The 24,631-nt window shown below is 51.6% G+C and overlaps 3 protein-coding genes and 1 pseudogene across 14 annotated transcripts in view; 1 reads left to right on the forward strand and 3 right to left on the reverse strand.

The window, feature by feature from the left end:
• Window positions 1-3,639: 3,639 nt before the first annotated feature.
• Window positions 3,640-12,823, reverse strand: GDPGP1 (GDP-D-glucose phosphorylase 1). 2 transcript variants are annotated; one of them, XM_025391076.1, is made up of 5 exons: window positions 12,764-12,801; window positions 12,460-12,534; window positions 11,170-11,288; window positions 7,891-7,947; window positions 3,640-4,820 (listed from the first exon to the last, which is right to left on the reverse strand). In XM_025391076.1, exon 5 carries the CDS (start codon window positions 4,809-4,811, stop codon window positions 3,654-3,656), a length of 1,158 nt encoding a protein of 385 aa, XP_025246861.1. In that variant the 5' UTR covers window positions 4,812-4,820; window positions 7,891-7,947; window positions 11,170-11,288; window positions 12,460-12,534; window positions 12,764-12,801; the 3' UTR covers window positions 3,640-3,653. The 2 variants fall into 2 exon arrangements, with proteins under 2 accessions (XP_025246861.1, XP_025246860.1); XM_025391075.1 differs by lacking the exon at window positions 11,170-11,288 and having other exon boundaries at window positions 12,764-12,823.
• Window positions 12,824-13,010: 187 nt separating this feature from the next.
• On the forward strand, window positions 13,011-17,100 carry CIB1 (calcium and integrin binding 1). 5 transcript variants are annotated; one of them, XM_025391081.1, is made up of 7 exons: window positions 13,011-13,218; window positions 13,349-13,383; window positions 14,630-14,858; window positions 15,827-15,977; window positions 16,119-16,237; window positions 16,326-16,414; window positions 16,845-17,100. In XM_025391081.1, exons 1-7 carry the CDS (start codon window positions 13,168-13,170, stop codon window positions 16,864-16,866), a joined length of 696 nt encoding a protein of 231 aa, XP_025246866.1. In that variant the 5' UTR covers window positions 13,011-13,167; the 3' UTR covers window positions 16,867-17,100. The 5 variants fall into 5 exon arrangements, with proteins under 5 accessions (XP_025246866.1, XP_025246867.1, XP_025246863.1 ...); XM_025391082.1 differs by having other exon boundaries at window positions 14,750-14,858; XM_025391078.1 differs by lacking the exon at window positions 16,845-17,100 and having other exon boundaries at window positions 14,750-14,858; window positions 16,326-16,697.
• Window positions 17,101-17,692: 592 nt separating this feature from the next.
• The window catches only part of SEMA4B (semaphorin 4B), a 43,519-nt gene continuing 36,580 nt past the window's right edge, over window positions 17,693-24,631 (reverse strand). For 4 of the 6 annotated variants that reach the window (XM_025391764.1, XM_025391759.1, XM_025391760.1 and 1 more), the window contains 7 exons: window positions 23,938-24,119; window positions 23,693-23,843; window positions 22,504-22,714; window positions 22,287-22,402; window positions 21,852-22,018; window positions 19,684-19,769; window positions 17,693-19,423 (listed from right to left, as the gene is read on the reverse strand). In XM_025391764.1, the coding sequence (XP_025247549.1) occupies window positions 18,684-19,423; window positions 19,684-19,769; window positions 21,852-22,018; window positions 22,287-22,402; window positions 22,504-22,714; window positions 23,693-23,843; window positions 23,938-24,119 (1,653 nt within the window). In that variant the 3' untranslated portion in view covers window positions 17,693-18,683. The remainder of the gene's footprint in view (window positions 19,424-19,683; window positions 19,770-21,851; window positions 22,019-22,286; window positions 22,403-22,503; window positions 22,715-23,692; window positions 23,844-23,937; window positions 24,120-24,631) is intronic. The other 2 variants (XM_025391761.1, XM_025391762.1) reach the window with 1 other exon arrangement.
• On the reverse strand, window positions 17,699-18,427 carry LOC112628658 (annotated as a pseudogene). The gene has a single exon (XR_003120457.1). The product of XR_003120457.1 is annotated as an uncharacterized LOC112628658 (transcript).

Here is a 24,631-nt window from a genome sequence, read left to right on the forward strand (position 1 = left end):
CAAGTGACCTGCCCACCTTGGCTTCCCAAAGTGGTGGGATTACAGGCATGAACCACTGCGACCAGCCTAAAAAGGCATGGACATTCTCTAATTCATAGACTTTGTTTTTGTTATTGTCTATCAAGATAAACTATTTCTTTGCCCACATATTCATGTTTCATAGTTCAGGAACATAGGTTAATGATAAACTTCTATGTAATTCAACCCAAAGAAATTGTTTATATTCCAAAATCACTTTGAACTTTGAAAGATACCACCCTTCCTCATCTCCTCAAAATATTTCATAGAATCAGCCAGGCTGGGTGGCTGGCCCTGTAGTCCCAGCTACTAGGAAGGCTGAGGTGGGAGGATCTCTTGAGCATGGGAGTTAAGAGGATGCAGTGAGCTATGATTATGCCACTGCACTCCAGCTTGGGTGACAGAGTGAGAACTCGTATTTAAAAAAACAAATATCTGGCCAGGTGCAGTGGCTCATGCCTGTAATCCCAGCACTTTGGGAGGCTGAGGCAGGTGGATCACGAGGTCAGGAGTTCGAGACCAGCCTGGCCAATATGGTGAAACCCCGTCTCTACTAAAAATATAAAAATTAGCTGGGTGTGGTGGTGCGCGCCTGTAGTCCCAGCTATTCAGGAAGCCGAGGCAGGAGAATCGCTTGAACCCGGGACGCAGAGGTTGCAGTGAGCTGAGGTTGTGCCACTGCACTCCAGCCTGGATGACAGAGCAAGACTCTGTCTCAAAAGAAGAAAAAAAAAAAGGAAAGAATGAAAGAAATGGTCCTCCTGGAAATGTTCTGCAGTCCCTTGACTTCCAGGACACTCATTGCATGAACAAACAATTTAGTGTTCTAGGGACTGTTCTAGGATCTGGACCATCATTTCTCGCCTGAATTGCCACCATTCAGCAATGTTTTTTTTTTTTTTTTTTTTTTTTGAGACAGTCTCACTCTTGTCACCCAGGCTGGAGTGCAATGGTTCGTGCTTGGCTCACTGCAACCTCCGCCTCCAGGTTCAAGCGATTCTCCTGCCCCAGCCTCCTAAGTAGCTGGGATTACAGGTGTCTGCCACCATGCCTGGCTAATATTTGTATTTTTAGTAGAGACGTGGTTTCACCATGTTGGCCAGGCTGGTCTCGAACTCCTGACTTCAAGTGATTCTCCTGCCTTGGCTTCCCAAAATGCTAGGATTATAGGTGTGAGTGACTGTGCCCGGCCAACCCAAGACTTCTTTTACTTGCTGTATAACAGTTAAGGGAGCTAAAAGGAAAATGGGATTTCACACCCACATACTCTCTTAGAATAGTGTCTACTGACTGGTTCCTCTGCAACCAGTGTGGAAATCTCTGGAGTAACAGGGCAGAATAAAGCAATGAGATAAAGAAAAAATTTCCCACATTGACTCAGATGCAGACAGAGGAACAACGACTTAGCTCTAGATTTTGTGTCTACATCAAGAGGAGCTTCTAAAGTGCTTGGGAAAGACCCTGAGAGGGATGGCTGGGGCTCAGGAAGGGCAAACTGTTAAGGACAGCACTACCTACCATGGGAACCAGTGACTGGAGAGGCAGTCACAAGCACACATTGTCCCAGCTCATCTTCTGGTACCTGTGCTGCAGTCCCGACTCCAGCTGTCTGACTTTGAACAAATTACAAACTGTCAGTCTCCATCCCCTTTTTTGAATGGGGGTATTAAGAAGACTCAGGCCGAATCACTTGAACCTGGGAGGGAGAGGTTGCAGTGAGCCGAGATCGCGCCACCGCACTCTAGCCTGGACGACAGAGCGAAACTCCATCTCAAAAAAAAAAAAAAAAAAAAAAAAAGACTCAGGCCAGGTGCAGTGGCTCATGCCTGTAATCTCAGCACTTTGGGAGGCTGAGGTGGGAGGATCTTGAGGCCAGGAGTTCAAGACCAGCCTGTCTCCACGAAAGATAGGGTGGTGTGGTGGCGCATGCCTGTGGTCCCAGCTACTAGGGAGGCTGAGATGGGAGTATTGTTTGAGCCCAGGAGGTTGAGGCTACAGTTAGCTGTGTTCATAGCACTGCACTCCAGCCTGGGTAACAGTGACCCTGTGTCAAAAAAAACAAAACAAAACACAACAACAACAACAACAAAAAACCCTGAAGCAAGCTGTGGTGGCATGTTAGCACTTTGGGAGGCCAAGGTGGAAGGATTTCTTGAGGCCAGGAGTTTGACAGCAACCTGGGCAACATAGCAAGACCCTGTCTCTACAAAAAACTAAAAAAATTAGCCAGGTGTGATGGTGCACACCTGTCATCCCAGCTACTCAGGGGGCCGAAGTGGGAGGGTAGCTTAAGCCCAATAGGTCCGGTCTGCAGTGAGCTGTGATTGCACCACTGCACCCAGCCTTACAAAAAAAAAAAAAAAAGACATGCACCTGGGAAATTGTGACAACACTGTGTTTTTACATCAGATGATGTCAGTGAAGAGCATTCAACTCAGTGTTGGGGGCTAGAGGAAAGCTCAAGGTGGCCGGGAAAGTAGAGGGGGGCATTTGGGTGAAGCAGGGCTAAATGGAAAGAAGGGATGAAGAAATAAAAATAAGCGGTGAGCAAAGGGGAATAAACGGAGAGGCTGAGAACAGAAATGGCAGCTCAATGCTGGAGGCACATGCACTATCACCTTGCTAACATTTGATATCAAAGAAAGACAAAGTCCAAATATAAAGTCGGGAGTGTGTAACTGTCACACACACTTCTTTTAAACACCACTGGGGCTCGATCAAGAACGGGGAGAGGTAGCACATACATTCATGAAGTCTGACTCAGTAGAATTTTTCTAGGCTTTCTCCCCTTTAAAGAGACCATTATCAGCTCCCCTTTAAAAAGATCATTATTAGCTCGCTCTTTACCCTTCTTCTTAGGCTGAGATAGGTGAGAAGGCAGCCATGAAAATAAATGTCCAAATGACCATGATGGGCAGCGCTCTGGAAAGGGACTCATCAGGTAAAAAGTGAATACATCCAGGCTGGGCGCGGTGGCTCACGCCTGTAATCCCAGCACTTTGGGAGGCCGAGGCAGGCGAATCACCTGAGGTCAGGAGTTCAAGACCAGCCTGGCCAACATGGTGAAACCCCTTCTCTTTTAAAAATACAAAAAAATTAGCTGAGCATGGTGGCAGGAGCCTGTAGTCCCAGCTACTCGGGAGGCTGAGCCAGGAGAATCACTTGAACCCTGGAGGTAGAGGTTGCAATGAGCCGAGATCGCGCCAGTGCACCCCAGCCTAGGTGACAGGGCGAGACTCTGTCTCAAAAAAAAAAAGAAAGAAAGAAAGACAGAAAAGAAATACATCCAAGCTAGGTGCAAGGGCTCACTCCTGTTATCTCAGCACTTTGGGAGGCTGAGGTGAGAGGATTGCTTCAGCCCAAGAGTTCAAGACCAGCCTGGGCAACATGGTGAAACCCTGTCTATGTAAAAAAAAAACAAAATCACCTAATTGTTAAAAAAAGTTCACCAGGTGTGTGGTGGTGCATGCCTGTAGTCTCAGCTACTCAAGAGGCTGAGGTGGGAGGATCACTTCCGCCCCAGAGGTCGAGGCTCCAGTGAGCCGGGATCACACCACTGCACTCTAGCCTGGGTGACAGAGTGAAACCCTATCTCAAAAGAAAAGAAGAAAAGAACATAAATACATCCAGAAGTATTATTGCTCTTTCTGGGACATCAGGGCCACCAGTGCTGCCTGTACCTCTTCTGCCTGGGATGGGGGCAGCCGACAGTCCTGAATGAGGGCCACAGCAGCTGCCTCTGTCAGGCTGCTAAAGTCCTGGGATGTTTTGACAGGGAGGTGCCCAGCCAGCTCACAGAGGGCAACGTTGAAAGCCTCACCATCCTTTATCCCAAAGCAGGATTTCCGGGCCCACAGAATTACTCGGACCCCTGTGAGGGCTGAGGAAGGTGATGTCTTTCCTGGCGGAGCTCCCCGGGTCACAAACAAGTTATGTGCAATCTCATGGTCAGTCAGATAATCAGTGGCCCAACATACCCTGCATATCAAGGACTCCAAGTCCAGCCCTGGCCCACGAGTGTAAAAGAGGAAGCCCGGAGCTGGGAGGCCCTGGAGCAGATGCAAATGGCCTCCAGGGTCCAGGGGCTCGCTTGGCGCCTGCTCCACGGGCAGTCTGTGGGCCAGGTAATAGCCATGTAGGTGGAGGTGGTTCACTGAGGCCAAGCCTCCCAGGCTGTTGAAGCCCACACGGAAGCCCGGGTGTAAGCTCAGCAGTACAGCCTCAATCCCCGCCCTCAGTGCACCGGGCAGCAGGCGCTGGGGGAGCCCACGGGCAGGCTCAGGCACCAGCAGCACATGGCCCCACTCCAAGGGGCTGACGTTGATCACCACAAGGATGTCCTCTTGCAGGAGAGTCCCAGGGAGATCAGGCTCCCGGTGCAAACGGAAGAGGACTTCTCCGGGCTGGATCTTGTTGAAGTTGAACTGTTCAGGGTCAAATGCCTGCCTCACGCTCTTGATGGTCTGTGGGCGCCTCCTCTGCACACCACGCTCCACATTCAGCTGAGCCACGAAACCCACCGCACCAGGGAGGATTTGTGTCTGTAGCTCCCGTAGGCGGTAGCGAAACAGCCCCAGCTCCACCCGCTGCTTCCAGGCAGAGCAGAGTGCAGCATCAAACGGAGACTGTGGCAGAGCTTCCAGGATGCCAGGTGCATTCCTTGGCCACTGAATCCCTTCTGCCATGAGATCCTTCTGCCCATAAACAAAGTCAGGAATGGCTTGCCGGTCCCAGTCCTCATTGTTTGGAGGTAGCAAATAGGAAGTTTCGTTTGAATCATGTGGAAGAGCCATAGAGCTGACCTAAAATAATCATAAAAGGTGAAAAACACATGATGGTAACCCACTTCTAGACATTTTAATTTTTATTTATTTATTTATTTATTTATTTATTTATTTATTTATTTTGAGATGGAGTCTCACTCTGTCACCCAGGCTGGAGTGCAGTGGCAGTGATCTCGGTTCACTGTAACCTCCGCCTCCCGGGTTCAAGCGGTTCTCCCGCCTCAGCCTCCTGGGCAGCTGGGGTTACAGGCAGGCACCACCACACCTGGGTAATTTTTGTATTTTTAGTAGAGATGGTGTTTCACCATGTTGGCCATGCTGGTCTTGAACTTCTGACCTCGAGTGATCCCTTTGCCTTGGCCTCCCGAAGTGCTGGGATTATAGGCATGAGCCACCATGCCCAGATATTTGTTTTTTATTTTTTTGAGACAGAGTCTCACTCTGTCCAGGCTAGAGGGCAGTGGCGCGATCTTGGCTCATTGTAACCTCCACCTCCCGGGTTCAAGTGATTCTCGTGCCTCAGCCTCCCGAGGAGCTGGAATTACAGGTACCCGCCACCAGGCCCAGCTAATTTTTGTATTTTTAGTAGAGGCAGGGTTTCACTACACTGGCCAGGCTGGTCTTGAAATCCTGACCTCAGATGACCCTCCCCTCTCGGCCTCCCAAAGTGCTGGGATTACAGGCCTGAGCCACCGCGCCTGGCCTATTTATTTACTTATCACTCTGTCACCCAGGCTGGAGTGCAATGGCGCTATCTTGGCTCACTGCAACCTCTACCTCCCAGGTTCAAGCGATTCTCCAGCCTCAGCCTCCCAAGTAGCTGGGATTACAGGAATCTGCCACCATGGCCAGCTAATTTTGTATTTTTGATAGAGACAGGGTTTCACCATGTTGGTCTGGCTGGTCTTTAACTTCTGACCTCAGGTGATCCACCAGCCTCGGCCTCCCAAAGTGTTGGGATTACAGGCGTGAGCCACCGCGCCCAGCCACGGCCTATTTTGTTTTGAAACAGGTTCTCACTCTGTCACCCAGGCAGGAGTGCAGTGGTGCGAACACATCTCCCTGAAGCCTTGACCTCCCAGGCTCAAGGGATTCTTTCACCTCAGCATCCCAAGTATGTGGAACTACAGGCATGTGCCACCGGGCACTGCTGAGATTGCGCCATTGCATTCCAGCCTGGACAGTAATAGCGAAACTCTGTCTCAAAAAATAGATAGATAGATAGATAGATAGATAGATAGATAGATAGATAGATAGATAGGGTTTGGCTANTAGATAGATAGATAGATAGATAGATAGATAGATAGATAGATAGATAGGTATGGTTTGGCTATGTCTCCACCCAAATCTCACCTTGTGGTTCCTATAATCCCCACTTGTTATGGGAGGGGCCCAGTGGAAAGTAATAGAATCATGGGGGCGGTCACCTCCATGCTGTTGTCATGATAGTGAGTTCTCATGAGATCTGATGGTTTTACAAAGGGCTTTACCTCCCTCTTTGCTCTGCACGTCTCCTTGCTGCTGCCATGTGAAGAAGGATGTGTTTGCTTCCCCTTCTATCATGACTGTAAGTTTCCTGAGGCCTGTCCACCCTTGCAGAATGTGAGTCAATAAAACCTCTTTCCTTTATAAATTACCCAGTCTCGGGTATTTCTTCATAGCAGCGTGAAAATAGACTAATACATACACACACACACACACACAGACACACACACATTTTATGTCTCTCATATATAAACTATTTTTTTCTTTCTAAAAATTACATATATTGAGTAAATTTTTAATGGAGAAAAAATAAAGATAAACTATAACCCTTTGTTACAACGCCTAAGGAAAAATCACAATTTTTTTTTTTTTTTTTGAGACGGAGTCTCGCGCTGTGTCACCCAGGCTGGAGTGCAGTGGCGCGATCTCGGCTCACTGCAAGCTCCGCCTCCCAGGTTCACGCCATTCTCCTGCCTCAGCCTCCGAGTAGCTGGGACTACAGGCGCCCGCCACCACGCCCGGCTAGTTTTTTGTATTTTTAGTAGAGACGGGGTTTCACCATGTTAGCCAGGATGGTCTCGATCTCCTGACCTCGTGATCCACCCGCCTCGGCCTCCCAAAGTGCTGGGATTACAGGCTTGAGCCACCGCGCCCGGCCCCACAATTTTTGTTTAGCTTCATTTTCATACATAGATGGATCTTCACTTTTAAACCAATCTTCAACTGTTGTTTATATAGGTTGTAGCTAGTTTCATTCTATTATACACAATGTGGCAATGAACATCCTATACACTCACACACTCATCATTGAACACGTCACGTTTTTATTTTCCTTTAAAATAAAATCCTGATATACCACTGGGTCAGAGTAGGTCCATGGCTCAGGTTTTGGTTTTGTTTTGTTTTATTTTTGGTAGAGACAGGGACTTGCTATGCTGTTCAGGCGGTCTCAAACTCCCATGGCTCAGGTTTTTAATACACACCATCAAACTGCCCTCCAGAAAATCATAGCTGAGGCCGGGCGCGGTGGCTCAAGCCTGTAATCCCAGCACTTTGGGAGGCCGAGACGGGCGGATCACGAGGTCAGGAGATCGAGACCATCCTGGCTAATACGGTGAAACCCCGTCTCTACTAAAAATACAAAAAACTAGCCGGGCGAGGTGGCGGGCGCCTGTAGTCCCAGCTACTCGGGAGGCTGAGGCAGGAGAATGGCGGGAACCCGGGAGGCGGAGCTTGCAGTGAGCTGAGATCCGGCCACTGCATTCCAGCCTGGGTGACAGAGCGAGACTCCGTCTCAAAAAAAAAAAAAAAAAGAAAATCATAGCTGAGTTCCAATGCATGAGAGTGCTCAGGGTTTCAAAGATGACAACTTCTTTTGTGGGAACAGCTTTTCCATGTTCCATAGTGATTCCAATTGGTCATGCATAGAAACATTTGGGTTTGGATGGCACCAATGTGTGTGTAAGTGCCCAGGGCCAACCCTTCAAGGGGGAAATTAGTGCCTGTCTTCATCTTCCCCTGGCTGCCTGGAGCCCTGGACCCAGCATTGTCAGGGAGAGGGGTCTGCCACTGGCCCAGGTAGGATGTCAAAAGGAGGCATTACCTTAGCAAGGTCACTTCAGTCCAAGTTTGGGTTCCTTCAGCTCTGCTGGTCCAGAAACTTCATGTTAATAAAACAGAAAGGAAACAGAAAACACATAAAAAATTACATATCAAAAGTCAAGCTAAGTTTAATGGGTACTGAGGCTTAGTTTGCAAGATGAAAACATTCTGGAGATTTGCTGCACAACATCATGAATGTGCTTAACGCTACTATACACTTAGAAATGGTTAAGATGGTCAATTTTTTTTTTTTTTTTTTTTTTTTGAGACGGAGTCTCGCTGTGTCGCCCAGGCTGGAGTGCAGTGGCGTGATCTCGGCTCACTGCAAGCTCCGCCTCCCGGGTTCACGCCATTCTCCCGCCTCAGCCTCCCAAGTAGCTGAGACTACAGGCGCCCGCCACCACGCCCGGCTAGTTTTTTGTATTTTTAGTAGAGACGGGGTTTCACCATGTTAGCCAGGATAGTCTCGATCTCCTGACCTCGTGATCCACCCGCCTCGGCCTCCCAAAGTGCTGGGATTACAGGCTTGAGCCACCGCGCCCGGCCTTTTTTTTTTTTTTTAAAGACAGAATCTCACTCTGTCAGCCAGGCTGTAGTGCAGTGGCATGATCTTGGCTCACTGCAACCTCCGCCACCTGGCTTCAAGTGATTTTCATGCCTCGGCCTCCTGAGTAGCTGGGACTACAGGTGTGTGCCACCACGCCCAGCTAATTTTTGTATTTTTAGGAAAGACTAGGTTTCACCAGGCTGGTCTCAAACTCCTGACCTCAGGTGATCCACCCACCTCGGCCTCCCAAAGTGCTGGGATTATAGGTGTGAGCCACCGCGCCTGGCCAAAAATGTTTAAAAGTGAAGCTAATCCTTTCAGCTGGAGCTGCAAAGTAAAAGAAAAAAAAAAAAAAAAAAAGTGAAGCTAAGCATAATTTTGATGATAAAATGTAGTATCTTATTCTCACCTTACTGCAATGTCTGCCTCCCAGGCTCAAGCAATCTATCCACCTTAGCCTCCCAAGCAGCTGGGACCACAGGCATGACTAATATAGTATCTATTAAAAGAGAATCTTATCTAACAGGTGAAAAAATTTAAATGAGATAATAAAAATAAAACAAAACCAAAACAAGGAGAAAAAAAAAAGATAATCTTAGACATTTTTTCTTTTTTTTTTTTTTTGAGACGGAGTCTTGCTCTGCCGCCAAGGCTGGAGTGCAGTGGCCAGATCTCAGCTCACTGCAAGCTCCGCCTCCCGGGTTCACTCCATTCTCCTGCCTCAGCCTCCCGAGTAGCTGGGACTACAGGCCCCCGCCACCTCGCCCGGCTAGTTTTTTGTATTTTTTAGTAGAGAGGGGGTTTCACCGTGTCAGCCAGGATGGTCTCGATCTCCTGACCTCATGATCCGCCCATCTCGGCCTCCCAAAGTGCTGGGATTACAGGCTTGAGCCACCGCGCCCGGCCATTTTTTCAAATAAGATATAAAGATGATCGGCCGGGCGCGGTGGCTCACGCCTGTAATCCCAGCACTTTGGGAGGCCGAGGCGGGCGGATCACGAGGTCAGGAGATCGAGACCATCCTGGCTAACATGGTGAAACCCCGTCTCTACTAAAAATGCAAAAAATTAGCCGGGCGAAGCGGCGGGCGCCTGTAGTCCCAGCTACTCCGGAGGCTGAGGCAGGAGAATGGCGTGAACCCGGGAGGCGGAGCTTGCAGTGAGCCCAGATCGCGCCACTGCACTCCAGCCTGGGCGACTAAGCGAGACTCTGTCTCAAAAAAAAAAAAAAAAAAAAAAAAAAAAGATATAAAGATGACCAACAAGCACATTTGGGATGTTTAACATCATTAATAAGGAAAGGCAAATCAAAATCACAACGAGGGGCTGGGTGCGGTGGCTTACACCTGTAATCCCTAGACCAGCACTTTGGGAGGCTGACGTGGGTGAATCACGAGGTCAAGATATCGAGACCATCCTGGCCAACATGGTGAAACCCTGTCTCTACTAAAAATACAAAAATTAGCTGGGCGTGGTGGGTGCACACCTGTAGTCCCAGCTACTTGGCAGGCTGAGGCAGGAGAATCACTTGAACCTGGGAGGTGGAGGTTGTGGTGAACTGAGATTGTGCCACTGCATTCCAGCCTGGTGACAGAGTGAGACTCCATCTCAAAAAAAACAAAAAAGGAAAAAAAGAAAATTACAATGAAGTCCAGGCATGGTGGCTCACGCCTGTAATCCCAGCACTTTGGGAGGCCAAGGTGGGGGATCACGAGGTCAGGAGTTCAAGACCAGCCTGGCCAATGTGGTGAAACCCCGTCTCTACTAAAAATACAAAAAAATTAACCAGGTGTGGTAGTGGGCGCCTGTCATCTCAGCTACTCATGAGGCTGAGGCAGGAGAATCGCTTGAACGCAAGAGGCGGAAGTTGCAGTGAGCTGAGATCGTACCACTGCACTCCAGCCTGGTGACACAGTGAGACTCTGTCTCAAAAAAATAAATAAAATAAAAAATAGAAGTATATCAGCAGTTCGGTTTTATCACTGTACCAAGAGTTGATCAGGTACAGGAGGGACAATATGCTAACCAGATTCATCAAGGACTACCAGATGATTCAGACTGTGCATTTAATAATTTACCATGAGAGGCCGGGCGCAGTGGCTCATGCCTGTAATCCCAGCACTTTGGGAGGCTGAGGGAGGCGGATCGCGAGATCAGGAGATCGAGACCATCCTGGCCAACATGGTGAAACCCCATCTCTATTAAAAAAAAATACAAAAATTAGCTGGGTGGTGCACTTCTGTAATCCCAGCTACTCGGGAGGCTGAGGCAGGAGAATTGCTTGAACCCGGGAGGCGGAGGTTGCTGTGAGCCGAGATCATACCACTGCACTCCAGCCTGGTGAGAGTGAGACTGTATCTGAAAAATAATAATAATTTACAATGAGAAATGTGTCAAATGGCACAAAAGGTTCTTGCTGGCTGGTCAGTGTACAAAATGAATCAGGAAGCAAAATGAAAACCAGAAGGTTGTTCCATGAAGGATTCAGAGTCAAGTGAAGTGGCTGAGAGATCTAGATCATAGCTAGTCACCAGGCACAAAGCTGACTCTCATGTCTTCACTATAAAGAGATACTTATGGCCAGGCATAGTGGCTCACGCCTGTAATCCCAGCACTCTGGGAGGCCAAGACAGGCGGATCACCTGAGGTTGGGAGTTTGAGACCAGCCTGACCAACATGGAGAAACCCCGTCTCTACTAAAAATACAAAAGTAGCCAGGTGTGGTGGCGCATGCCTGTAATCCCAGCTATTCAGGAGGCTGAGGCAGGAGAATTTCTTGAACCTGGGAGGCAGAGGTTGCGGTGAGCCAAGATCATGCCATTGCACTCCAGCCTGGGCAACAAGAGTGAAACTCTGTCTCAAAAAAAAAAAAAAGAGAGAGAGAGAGAGAGAGATACTTACTACCATGCAATCCAGGTATTCGCCTTGGCTTGTAAGAGGCAAACAAGGTCTATTTAGTACAGGAGACATAATGACAGCTTCCTGCTTTTTGCCTAAGCTTTTACTAACAGAAGACTTAACTCTTTCTTGGACAGAAAGAGTCTGCTATTAAGAGAAATATGATCAGCTTGGGATGAGTCTATACCCTAGGTTTTTTTTTTTTTTTTTTTAGAGAGTCTCACTCTGTTGCCCAGGCTGGACTGCAGTGGCACAATCTCTACTCACTGCAGCCTCCAGCTCCCAGGTTCAACCACGCCTGGTTAATTTTTGTATTTTTAGTAGAGACGGGGTATTGCCATGTTGGCCATGCTGGTCTTGAACTCCTGGCCTCAAGTGATCCGCCTGCTTCAGCCTCCCAAAGTGCTGAGATTACAGGCATGAGCCACCACGCCTGGCCTTGAATATTTCTACAGTGATGGAATGTACATATTAATACAGTGGGTCTTATTAAACACATGCTGCCAAGGAGAAGCAATGGGTATTCTTCAAGTGTAAAGTAGATTCCTAGGCAGTCTAGGGAGTCAGGAAAGGCTTCCCTGAGGATAAGATGGAAGAGGGACTGAGGGCCCAACGTGGCTGAAACACAGAGAGCCAATAGGAGCAAGTCCAGTTACAGAGGGCCAGGATTTGGGTTTTTAACCATTTAATGATTATAAACTGAGATTAACATGCTCAGATTTAGACTTTACAAAGATCAGCAAGTATAATGGATTGGAAGGATCAAGAATTAATCCCAGCCTGACCAACAACCTCCACTTCCTCCTCCCAGCAGTTTGGAATCCTTACCTTTTGCAGTAGTATACGTTCATTCATTTATTATGCATTCGATAATATTTACTGAAAGCCTACTATGTGCCAAACATTGTTCTAGAGGTTAAGAGGGGACAAGAGCAAACGGGTCAGCAGCCTAGGGGTGAGATGGGGTCAAAAGGACAGCAGGTCAGCTGGAATAAAGACAAGAGCAGTGGAGCGCCTTTAAAGGTGCCTTGGACTGGACCAATCACCTTCTAAATGCCTGAGCCCGGAAAAATCACTAAAACCCTTTGGACTTACGTATTTCCATCTTTGTAAAATGGGAACCTACCTTGCAAGGGATGTTGCAACAATCGAAGAAAACTATGCACAGTGCTTCACATCCAGTGGGTCCTCAGTAAATAGCCTAAGAATGAAGCAAGGTTATGGTTACTTCTGGAAGAGGTGGCTTGGGGGCTGCGACAGGTGCAGCGATTGCCTGATGATAACATCTAGAAAAGCCCTTGCTGGGCAGAGGGGCAGCCGACGACCTCGGCCACTCAGCGAGTCTCCAGGTTTCCCGGAAACGCTAGCTCCAGTGACTTCTCAGACGCTCCTACGGGACCGCACCCAGGGCAGCCGCCGCCACCACCTACTGCAGCCGAAGCGGATGGACCTCGCGACTTTCCCTGCAGTCGCTGCCGGGGCCACAGCGAGGTCACGACTCCCGTGACGCATACGCAGCCAGCACGCACGCGCGCGGCGTGGCCCGCCCCCGCCCACCCCGGAGGCGGGGCCGTGAGTCCTGGGCTCCGCCCCGGAGCGTCGGGCCCCTCCCCGGGCCCCGCCTCCCGCTCGCCAGGGACCGGTCGGAGCCGGCGGCTCGCCTGCCAAACCCGGCTGGGAACGCCTGGGCGCTTTTAGGACGGGGCGGGCCCGGGGGTGGTGGCCCCAGGAGCGGTTGCCGCGGGGACCGGGCAGTGACGCGGCCCAAGGGCGGAAGTGAGAAAGTTGTCTGCGTCTCGAGGCGAGTTGGCGGAGCTGTGCGCGCGGCGGGGAGATGGGGGGCTCGGGCAGTCGCCTGTCCAAGGAGCTGCTGGCCGAGTACCAGGTGCGCGGGACGCCTGGCCCTAGGGAGCTCGTGTGCGGGCCTGTTCCCCGGAGCCGGGTCCGGAGCGGGCTGCGGGGCGGCCGCGGCCTCCCAGCGGTCCGCTAATGCCAGCTCTCGCTTTGCCTTCCAGGACTTGACGTTCCTGACGAAGCAGGAGATCCTCCTGTAAGTGCTACCTTGAACCCCGCCTCCGACCCCGGTATCCTCTAGAGACAGCTTCGGGGGCGCCGTCCCGAGGGAGGGGCGGGGGCTGGCCTGAGGTCTGCAGAGGACCGGGAGCTGGAGGCCAGGAGACCCAGCCCGGGCTGCGCCCTTCTCCCGGCACGCGCTCCCCGCCCTCGCCTGAGGCCCCAGCGTGGCACCGCGGAGCCACCTCACAGCCTCCAGGAAAAGTTAGGCTCTCTGACCCTGAGCTCCACTAGCTTCAGCACTGCCGAACTTCCTGCCCCAGTCCGGCAGGGGCCGACCTTGCCCGGTGGCTAAACCACAGAAGCCTTGGGGAGCCTGGCTCTTTCTCCCAACTTTACCTGAATAATACAGTAACCGTTATCGCTTTCTGAGCACTCACCATGTGCCAGGGACTGTGCTACATTGTTGCCTGCATTACCTAATTTAATCTTTAGGAGAGATATTGGACAATGAAACAGGTTCAGAAAGGTTTGATAACTGCTTAAGACAACACTCTGAGTAAATGGATTTGAACTTGGGCTGGAAGCCCTTTTGCCAGATTTTATGCAGGCCAGGGCACTTTGAGTGAGGAGGTGCCTGGGCTTCCTGCGGCAAAGATAATCTCATGGGAAGGAGGCGGAGGCCGAGGAGGAGGACAGTTCAGGGTGGCTGCTAAAAAGGAGGCTTTGAGGGCAAGAGATCCCTGGAGTGATGGTGAGAATGAGATTTTTGGTTTTGCTCTTTTCTCCCTGTTTTTTTTTTTTTTTTTCTCTCTCTCTCTTTTTTGAGACAGAGTCTCGCTCTGTCACCCAGGCTGGAGTGCTGGGGCACGATCTCGGCTCACTGCAGCCTCTGCCTCTTTGTTCAAGTGATTCTCCTGCCTCAGCCTCCTGAGTAGCTGGGATTACAGGCAACTGCCACCATGCCCAGCTAATTTTTGTATTTTTAGTAGAGAAGGGGTTTCACCATGTTGCTGAGACTGGTCTCAGACTCCTGACCTCAAATGCTCCGCCCGCCTTGGACTCCCAAAGTGCTGGGGTTACAGGTGTGAGCCACGGTGCCTGGCCAGTTCTTTAGGGCCAACTTCTGGCCTTTTCCCCAACTCTTCATCCCTCAGGGATCTCTAGAATCAGTGCCCAGCACATAGTAGATGCTCAGTAAATACTCATTGCAAGAAAAGACTCCTAGGCTATACTGCCTTGTGACATGTCCTTTTGCTTACTGTTGCCTGATGACTCGGAAGTTCTGTGCATGTGGTTTTAGCTCCTCACCTGGTTGATAATGAGCAGCAGGCAAGGAGTGGGAATGAACACACAGGGAAACCGATAGCTGAGAACACTGACAGTTCCCCTCTCTCTACCAGAGCCCACAGGCGGTTTTGTGAGCTGCTTCCCCAGGAGCAGCGGAGCGTGGAGCAGTCACTTCTGGCACAAGTGCCCTTCGAGCAGATTCTCAGCCTTCCAGAGCTCAAGGTGCAAGCGCTTCCCCTCTTTGACACCTCTCCCACCACTCCCTCCCTGCTAGACCCCCTAACTCCATCTGCCACTAGCTTTGAGATCATGGGGTCACTGGGCCCCATTCTGGTCATTTTTCTGCTTAGTTCTAATTTTCTGGGGACAAGGACTTGACCAAAATCACCTGGCAGAATTATCTAGAATGGTGCTTTTCTTTTTTTTTTTTTTTTTTTTTTTTTGAGACGGAGTCTCGCTCTGTCGCCCAGGCTGGAGTGCAGCGGCCGGATCTCAGCTCACTGCAAGCTCCGCCTCCCGGGTTGACGCCATTCTCCTGCCTCAGCCTCCCGAGTAGCTGGGACTACAGGCGCCCGCCACCTCGCCTGGCTAGTTTTTTGTATTTCTTAATAGAGACGGGGTTTCACCGTGTTAGCCAGGATGGTCTCGATCTCCTGACCTCATGATCCGCCCGTCTCAGCCTCCCAAGTATTCTAGAACATAATCTTGGAAGTTCAGAGAAGTTTTATCCCTTAAGAGGAGTTGAGTTACCTTATTAAAGTTTGAGGAACCCTGTTCTAGAGGCTGATTGCCACTCCTTGGGGCTGCTGCGAAATATCTGTGCAAAGGGCCTGGCCTAGTGCCTGTAACACAATAGTTGTTCAATTAAATATTTGTGTTTTAAAATAACCAGCCCATCTCGTTCCCTTTGTTTAGGATGACTTCTTCCCTCTCTGCCCACACTTATGTTGTATGTGACCTGCCTTTGGGTTAAACACTTGACTCCCAGGAAGCCATATCAGTCCTTTCCCTAACTGGGTCAGTTTGCTTTCCTGTGCCCCCACTGCCCTTCATGTTGGCCCCAAAGCACTGATCGTTCACCCCCACGAGCCTGAGCTCCCTGGTGCCGGTCCTGTGACCTGCTCTCTCAAGTTTCTGGTAGGGTTTGAGTGTGTGACCTGGGCCACATCCTGTGGCATTTGTTCTCCTAGGCCAACCCCTTCAAGGAGCGAATCTGCAGGGTCTTCTCCACCTCCCCAACCAGAGACAGCCTTAGCTTTGAGGACTTCCTGGACCTCCTCAGTGTGTTCAGTGACACAGCCACGCCGGACATCAAGTCCCATTATGCCTTCCGCATCTTCGGTGAGAACCAGGAGCAGCCCGGCAGGACACCACCCCTTCCCACATGGGCTTTGTGGTGGCCCTGCTTGGGAAATGGCGTGCTTGTGGAACCTCAGAGCCCCTCCCAACCGTGTCTTTTGGCTTCCTGTGTCTGTTCTCTAGACTTTGATGATGATGGAACCTTGAACAGAGAAGACCTGAGCCGGCTGGTGAACTGCCTCACGGGAGAGGGCGAGGACACACGGCTTAGTGCATCTGAGATGAAGCAGCTCATCGACAACGTGAGCAGCTGAACAGGCCCTGCCCCAGCTGGGCCTGGGAGTGGGAGGGAGGGGTTGGGGCTCTGGCCTGAAACTCTCCCTTTCCCAGATCCTGGAGGAGTCTGACATTGACAGGGATGGAACCATCAACCTCTCTGAGTTCCAGCACGTCATCTCCCGTTCTCCAGACTTTGCCAGGTATGACAGTGGTGCCCCTGCATTCTGGGTACCTGCAGGTCCCGATTTGCTGCCTCTGGGCCTAGGACATTGCTACAGGAGGTGGTGCCAGGGTGAGAGAAAGCCCCAGTCCACACACACAGGGCCGGCTAAGCTGGCAGTCTCTCCCCGGGCAGGGGCAGCCCTCCTTGTCAAGGCCTCTCCCCTTGCCACTGCCATTGTCATTGCTCTGTGTTTGTACTAATTAGTAATAACGGTTTAGAAGCTCTGACCCTGTGTGTGGGTCCAGAAAGCTCCCTCTGGATGTCTCAGGGAGTTCTTCCAGAGTGGGCTGACACACGGGACACAGTTCGTTCCAAAGAAGGGTCTAAAGGGAGAAGGGGGGTCAAGTTTGGGTTTAGTCCCTACCCTCCTCTTCTAGCAGAAAACCCACCCCTTTTCTCTTGTTCAGCTCCTTTAAGATTGTCCTGTGACAGCAGCCCCAGCGTGTGTCCTGGCACCCTGTCCAAGAACCTTTCTACTGCTGAGCTGTGGCCAAGATCAAGCCTGTGTTGCCAGCGCGGACCACGCTGGCCCAGCCTGGAGCTGGCACTGTGCAGCCTCACCCCGGGCAGGGGTAGCCCTCCTTGTCAGGGCCTCTCCTCACTACCATTGTCATTGCTCCGTTTGTGTTTGTACTAATCAGTAATAAAGGTTTAGAAGTTTGACCCTGTGTGTGATATGAGATACACTGGTGTGAGGAAGGACTGGACTTCTCTTCTAGGAGCCTTCAATCATCCTAGGAATAAGCAGCATATCGAGCAGGGGCCAGTGGGAAGTCAAGCCACACCCGTGCTGGCTGTCCCCGTGGGAGGGTGTGAGGATGAAGGGGCGGCAGCAGGAGGGGTGGTGCTCTCCTGTATCCTGATTGGGGTGGTGGTTAGATGAGTCTCTGCAGGTGTCAAGTTGTAAAGAACTGTACATCAATAAAGTCTATTTTACTGCACGATTTGAAAAATTAAAAACTTTAACAAAGGGCCCCCATCCCATCCCATCCCAACCCTTGTGTCCCTACCCTTGCTAAACTGAATTGGGGATGCAGAATAAAGGGGTTGAGGTAAATACAATGAACCCCCTGCCTCTGCCTATCAGTGGCTTAAGTTCCCCACCTCAGAGCCGCCCCACAGGGAGATGTTGCTGGCCAGGCTAGGCTGACTCTGGCTCACTGGACCCTGCACAGAGAAGGTTCAGAACCCCTCAGAACTCAGAGAACTAGACCAACCTCAAAAAGCAACTATCCTTGAAGACGAAGAGCTAGGATTAAACAATAATTCTTCAGACGTTATTAAAAAATGACAAAGTGCATCTTATTAAAAAACATACAAAAACCACATAAATTCAGGGCCCCTGTGCTCGGCAGTGTTGATATCCCTTAAGAGTGGAGGAAGGTGAGGGATGGAGGGTGAATTGGGGACTGGGGAGAGGACCAGGGCACAGTTAGTTCCTCGTGTTTGAGTTCAAAAATGGAGAGGGTGGATGTGGTGGGAAGGGACACACGGGTTCTCACGCTAAGATGGAGGAAGGCAAGCAACAGTCTCTTCCTTGAATTCTGAGGGAAAGGCGTACATTGTCACTAAGCCTCTCCTGAGCTCACGCTGTCCTCGTGTGGCCACAGCCTGATACAGGCTGGGAAGGTCCAGGAGTTGGGTCCGAGCCCAGGACCTGGTGAGGGCTGCAGTGCCAACCTAGCCCTCTGGTCCCTGAGGTGGTAGGATGATGGCAGCAACAACTACATCCTCGGCCGGCTGGCAAGGCAGAATGCACGGAGCCCAAGCTGGTTCTGAATCTGCAGTGAGACAGGGCAGCCAGTGGCAGCAGGATAAGGCGGAAGGTGAAGAGGCCAGTTGGTGAGAGTTTCCGACTCTGTCTCAACCACTTTGTACGCATCCCCAGCGCCCCTGGGAACTGGAGCGGCCGTGTGCGCTGCATTCTATGCTGTCTCTTTCCTCTCTAGTTTCACATTTTGTTTTTTAAACAAAGGGCTCAGTTTACATAAGGAGCACTGTTTCACCAACCTAGGCAGGCCCCCATATTTGGCCAGGACCTCTGGGGCCATGACTGTTTGGGTGTCTCGGTAGTAGGAGCCTCGCTACTTGACTGGAGAGCTGCAGGCCCGCTGGCTCCAAGGCTCCCAAGGGCTGGGCACCACGGTTGTGTTCCACGAACGGCAGAGCGGAGGAGAGGTCCAGTTGACCCTCTCCGAGCATTCACAGCCCCTGAAGCCAGGGCAGCGTCCTCTAGAAGTCGGCTCTCACACCACAGAGTCACGGATCTCTGAGCCAAGGCGGACTCGGGGCCGGGGGCACACCGGGGATACCTCCACGAAGCTGTCTTGGATGCTGAGTGGCCTCTTCTCTGACTCGGTGAAGACTCGGGCCCCTGGGGGGCTGTCTGACAGGGCCTGGTACCCTCGGTGATCAAGTGGGGTGCTAGGGGGGCCTAGGCCGTTGAGTGGGCGGGTCTCGGGGGGCAGCACCACAGGGCAGGTCTTAGGGTGCACGCTGGCACATTCCCCTTGCTTCAGGAAGACTTTCATGCTGTTCCGGTGCCGGTAGAGCAAGAATAAAACTGGGAACAGCACGGCTAGCACAAAGAGTGTGCACATCACCAGGAACTCCTTCCAGTAGGACTTGTCTGCACCCCAGCTGGCCTGGCCACCAGCTGGTGCACTCACACGGGATGTGCTGATGATGACGGGTACACTGCCACCCTGATCTGTTTGGTCTGCCACCCCGTCCTCTACCACCTCTGGGCAGTAGCTGGCTACCAGCTGCTGGAAGCCCTCCTCTAGCGACCAGCACTGGAACTCCCCCAGCTGTTGGGTGCCCACCAGCAGCAGGTCCCCAGTGGGTAGCACATGGCAGGAAGCCGAGGCATTGATAGGGGCCCCGTTGTGCAGCCAGAGTCGAGTCGCCAGGTTGGAGAGGAGTGGGCAGGCCAAAGTGTTCACTGTGTTGGGCTGGAATTGGACTTGCTCACATGGTTTCTCACCTGCAGGCAGAAAAGGCATGGGGTAGGGAGGTGCCAGTGTCCACAGTAGCTCCAAGCTCCCCTGCCTCCCTCTGGGCTATGCCCCTGGTGCCATGATGGGCAACTCTGGGGACCCCAGGACTCAGTCTTCCTGGGGACCTGCTTACAGGGGTAGGGGGCGAGGATGTGAGGAAAGGCATTTACAACATCTGTGCCTGGGGGAGCGTTCCAAGAAGACTTGTCCCCACCTCTCTCCTCTACCTTTTGAGGGGACACCTCACCTGTTGGTACAAAAGACAGGGACACAACCGAAGAGATGCTGCAAAGGTCCTTGGCATTGGCTCCCTCGATGTCCTGGATCCATTGCCTGAGGACCAGAGAGAATTCTGGGATTGGCGAGGAAGTCCGCTGAGCCCGCATTCCCTCACCCCTCACTGCAGACTTGGGCCTGGGCAAGGGCCTTTCCTGAGCTGATTCCCCACCCACAGGAGTCAGCATCTCCTCTGTCTACACATTATTTCAAGTCAAAGCTAAGATAACACTTCCCTTAATTACATAAACAGTATGTAACCTCAGTGGCCGGGAACGGTGGCTTACACCTGTAATCCCAGCACTTTGGGAGGCCAAGACTGGTAGATCGTTTGAGCCCAGGAATTCAAGACAACCTGGGCAACATGGCGAGACCCCATCTCTACAAAAAACAGAAAAATTAGCCAGGCATGGTGACGCACGCCTGTCGTTCCACCTACTTGGGAGGCTGAGGTTGGAGGATCGCTTGAGCCCAGGAGGTCAAGGCTGCAGTGAGCTGTAATCACACCACTACACTCCAGCCTGGGCAACACAGAGAGACCCTGTCTCAAAAAATAATAATAAAAAATAGTATGTACCAGGCCGGGCGCGGTGGCTCAAGCCTGTAATCCCAGCACTTCGGGAGGCTGAGACGGGTGGATCACGAGGTCAGGAGATCGAGACTATCCTGGCTAACCCGGTGAAACCCCGTCTCTACTAAAAAAATACAAAAAAATTAGCCGGGCGAGGTGGCGGGCGCCTGTAGTCCCAGCTACTCGGGAGGCTGAGGCAGGAGAATGGCGTGAACCCGGGAGGCGGAGCTTGCAGTGAGCTGAGATCCGGCCACAGCACTCCAGCCTGGGTGACAGAGCGAGACTCCGTCTCAAAAAAAAAAAAAAAAAAAAAAAAAATAGTATGTACCCTAAGAAAAATATTGGAAGGACAGCTGGGATCTGTATGTATAAATCTCTCTCTTTTTTTCTTTTTTTTAATTAAAAATTTTTTTGATGTGTTCTCATCTTTTTTAAAAAACAATGCACATGCATTTATCTGTGTAATAAAAAATAAAGGACAGTAATTCTGGATACACTCAGGAGACAGATAACTCAACCAGGCATGAAAGATGAAAACACTACAAAAATCACAGCATCTACCAGCCAGTGATCATGACAATTAACATTCTGGGGTGTCCCTCCTGGCATATGCACCAAAACTCACTTGGTTTTTGTAAAAACTGACACCAGGTGTATCCATATATGAAGCAAGAACACTACAAACAGGAGAGTTCCCAATGTTATATAAAATATATGAATGTTTGGCCAGACACGGTGGCTCATGGCTGTAATCCCGGCACTTTGGGAGCCCAAGGTGGGTGGATCATTTGAGGTCAGGAGCTCGAGACCAGCCTGGCCAACATGATGAAACCCTGCCTCCACTAAAAATACAAAAATTAGCCAGGTGTAGTGGCAGGCGCCTGTAATCCCAGCTACTTGGGAGGCTGAGGCTGGAGAACTGCTTGAACCCAGGGGCAGAGGATGCAGTGAACTGAGATTGCGACACTGCACTCCAGTTTGGACAACAGAGCAAGACTCTGTCTCAAAAAAAAAAAAAAAAAAAGAAATGAAATGAAGTAAAATAAAATAAAATAAAACAAAATAAAAGGATTTTTGTTTTCTATACACACATGTAGTAAAATCTGAGAGGATAATATATCAAAATCTCACTGTGATTCTCTCTAGGTGGTAGGATAAGGGGTAGTTTTTGTTTGTGTTCAACCCTATTTTCTAAATGAACATTTTATGACCCAAATAGGTTATTCTGAAACCAATTTTTACTGGGTTTGTTAACGGACTGTTTCATAGCCCTACTATTACTAAAGCACGTTCACATGCTAATCCACATTTTTTCCGCAAGGCTTTTCAAAGTTGTGGTACTTCATACATAACCAAATCATGTCCTCATTTCACAGGTAGCCAAGACAAACACATAACTTCTTGTCTGAATTGCACTTCAGAGGAAGCAGGAGAGCTAATTAATAATTATGCTGAGACAGTGGACATAAATAAGGCCACGTGGCAGTCCCGAGGAGGGCCCAGGATGGTGCTCTGAAGCCACCTGTGCAGCGCTGGACAGATGGGAAGGGGCCTTTGGGAATGCTCACCTGGTGGCCAGCTCAGGCTGGTAGAGACTGACGTGCTTGCAGCTGGAGCCGCTCCAAGCACAGTAGGGGTCCCGGGCGAGGAGGCAGTCCCCACAGCTCCGGTACAGGCTGCAGTTGGCCACAGGCACCTGGACTACGCCCGAGTGTGAGGCCGCATACAGCAGCCCCTGCACAGCCAGACACGGGGATGAGAAGCGGGCACGGGCAGCCAGGGCCATTGCTCATGGCCACCCAGCACATATGCCTCCCAGAGCCACCCCCAAGAGGCCTGCTATGTAACCGGCAACCCCACTTTCTAATAGCTCATGACTGGATCCTGTATCTTTCCATCCTGCTGAGGCAAGGGAGGAGAAGCTGGGTGGGGACTGCTTGGTGCTCATGGAGGGCACCCCCCCAAGCACCCTGCCAGGATGTCCAGGAGCAGATTCTGCTCACCCTGTGGGTGTCCAGGAGCAGATTCTGCACAGGCTGTCCCGATGAGAAGATCTGCAGCTCCTCAATGATGTGCACTCGGGGGCCCACGTTCACCGCCTTGTGTAGCCGGCCGTCACCTGGGGTGTGGACAGGACTCAGGCCCAGGGTGGACCCCACCGCCCATGACCCACTGGTCACGTGCACCCCTTCCCGAGCCTGCTGGGCTGCAGACACTTACCAGTGCCCAGGAAGAGGACATCGTAGGCGTGGTGCAGGCCAGGGACGCGGTGTACAGCCACGCGCTGGTAGCGAGCCTGGGGCTGCAGCAGCAGCATGCGGCTTCGGACCTGCCCGTCCATCAGGAAGTGGTCCTTGAGGAAGTTCAGCACACGGTCTGGGAGCTGCAGGGACGAGTTGATCTTCCTTTCCCGGGCACTGTTGGTGATGCACTAGAGGAGAAAGCAGCAGCATGAGGCCAGCCACACCTGGGGGCAGCAGGCAGGATGGGGGCCCTGGTTCCCAGTGGACAGTAGCAGTGTCTGTCCCCCGGCCCGGAGCCAGGGTACATCCCTGGCAGTGCTCTACAGAGCCGGCGTGCACGTCTGAGGGAGCAAGGACAAAGCCCAGGGTATGGGGAAACCGAGTGCTTGGAGGGCTTCCTTGCTGTGCCTCCTCCCCACCTACCACCCCAGCCTCATATGCCCAGGGGCCTCAAGAACCAGGACCACACTCCCTGCTCCTCCGCACCCTTCACCAGTGCTCTCAGGAAGCCCTGGCTGGGCAGAGCGCCCCAGCACAGTCGGCAGTTCCTTCCTGCCCCACCTGGGGCTTCCTGAAATTCTGAGAGGTGCTCCACACCATCTGTCAGGGGCTCCAGCGGGACCCAGCTCCAGCTGCCCACAGCAACAACGGCTCGCTGACACACCCTCTTTTGGTTTCCCTCCCTCCTCCTCTCAACCTTCTTATTCCTTCATGCTGCTTCCTGGCATCACCTCCCTAATAAACTATTTGGCACATCTATCCTTGTCTCAAGGTCTGCTTTCAGGGTAGCCCATTAGGCTAGAAGGGAGGAAGAAAGCACTATTTCCCCACAGCTTGCCCATTCAGTCACTTGGTAATTAAATAAGCAGCTTGCAGCTGAGTAAGGGAGAGGACCAAGTGAAGAGATGACTGTAGCAGCCCCCAGCAAGCGCCCTGATGGGGACACACTTGTATCCTGAAACAGAACTGAAGACATTCTAACATTCATAGTTACCTCTAACCCAGTAGACAAAGGAGGCCTGGGCCTATGTCCCATATTAAAGACGAGAAAACAGATTCAGAGAAGCCAAGTGATCTGCCCGAGGCTAGGCAGCCTTGGTTCCAGCATGGTGTGGGGACCCACATCTTCCTAGCACCCCTTCTGGGTACAGGGAGCCAGTACCCACCGCTCCAGGCCGGGGTGTGGGCACCGGGTGGGTCACGGTGTACCACTGCTGCGTTTCACGGTTCACCTCCTTGTAGAGGCCACTGAAGACCCTCTGCACGTCCTTCATGGTGAAGACACAGACGGCAGAGCCTTCTGTAGTTCCCCTGTGCCTGCAGAGGAAATAATCAGATTAACCCAGGAGCCCTGGGGGCCCCAGCCCCAGCCACCCTTCACCCTTCCATCTCCAGCGTCTGGGGACCCTACCACTGGGAAGTGAAGACTCCATAGAAAAGGGTGTCACGCCAGTCCTGGGGGCTGGGGCTCAGGGTGAAGACGTCCTGCAGCACATTGAAGGGGAAGCCATCGTCGGGCCGTGAGCACAGCAGTTGGGCCTTGAGGAAGGAGGTCCAGCGCTGCTGCAGCACCCGCTCTCCACCCTCATCACCCTGGAGGGAGAGGCGGAAGGGCTGGGCTTAGGCACACGCTGAGCCATGACAGGGATGCATGGTACAGGACTGCTTTGATGGACCCACCCCAGACACCAGGACTGAAGGGCAGGAGAAGGCCAGGACCAACTTCCATCTGAAGTCAGAAGACCTGGAGGCAGTGTACACGTCCATCAGGAGGATGGTCCTTAACGTGACCAAGCAGAGCCTTCCTAAATATGGAAAGGAGGCTGCGATTCACTGCTGAGCAAACAAGGAAGCCAAAGGACCCCAATACAGCCTAATGCCATGTTCATGAGGGAGTTAATAATATAAGCACAAGGTCGGGACTGTACCTATATTATTAATGCCTGTAATCCCAGCACTTTGGGAGGCCAAGGTGGGTGGATCACTTGAGCTCAGGAGTTTGAGACCCTGTCTCTGCTAAAAAATACAAAAAAATTAGCTGAGCATGGTGGTGCATGCTGGTAGTCCCAGCTACATGAGGCACTGAGGTGAGAGGATTGCTTGAG

Source organism: Theropithecus gelada, chromosome 7b, assembly GCF_003255815.1.
Source record: "Theropithecus gelada isolate Dixy chromosome 7b, Tgel_1.0, whole genome shotgun sequence".
In the NCBI taxonomy this organism is placed as follows: domain Eukaryota; kingdom Metazoa; phylum Chordata; class Mammalia; order Primates; family Cercopithecidae; genus Theropithecus; species Theropithecus gelada.

Coding starts and splice junctions, on each gene's coding strand:
- GDPGP1 (XM_025391075.1), bottom strand. CDS start 4,811: ATGGCTCTTCCACATGATTCAAACGAAACTTCCTATTTGCTACCTCCA.
- CIB1 (XM_025391077.1), top strand. CDS start 13,168: ATGGGGGGCTCGGGCAGTCGCCTGTCCAAGGAGCTGCTGGCCGAGTAC. Junction 13,384..14,749: donor ACGAAGCAGGAGATCCTCCT/GTAAGTGCTACC, acceptor TCTCTCTACCAG/AGCCCACAGGCGGTTTTGTG. Junction 16,238..16,325: donor TGAAGCAGCTCATCGACAAC/GTGAGCAGCTGA, acceptor TCCCTTTCCCAG/ATCCTGGAGGAGTCTGACAT.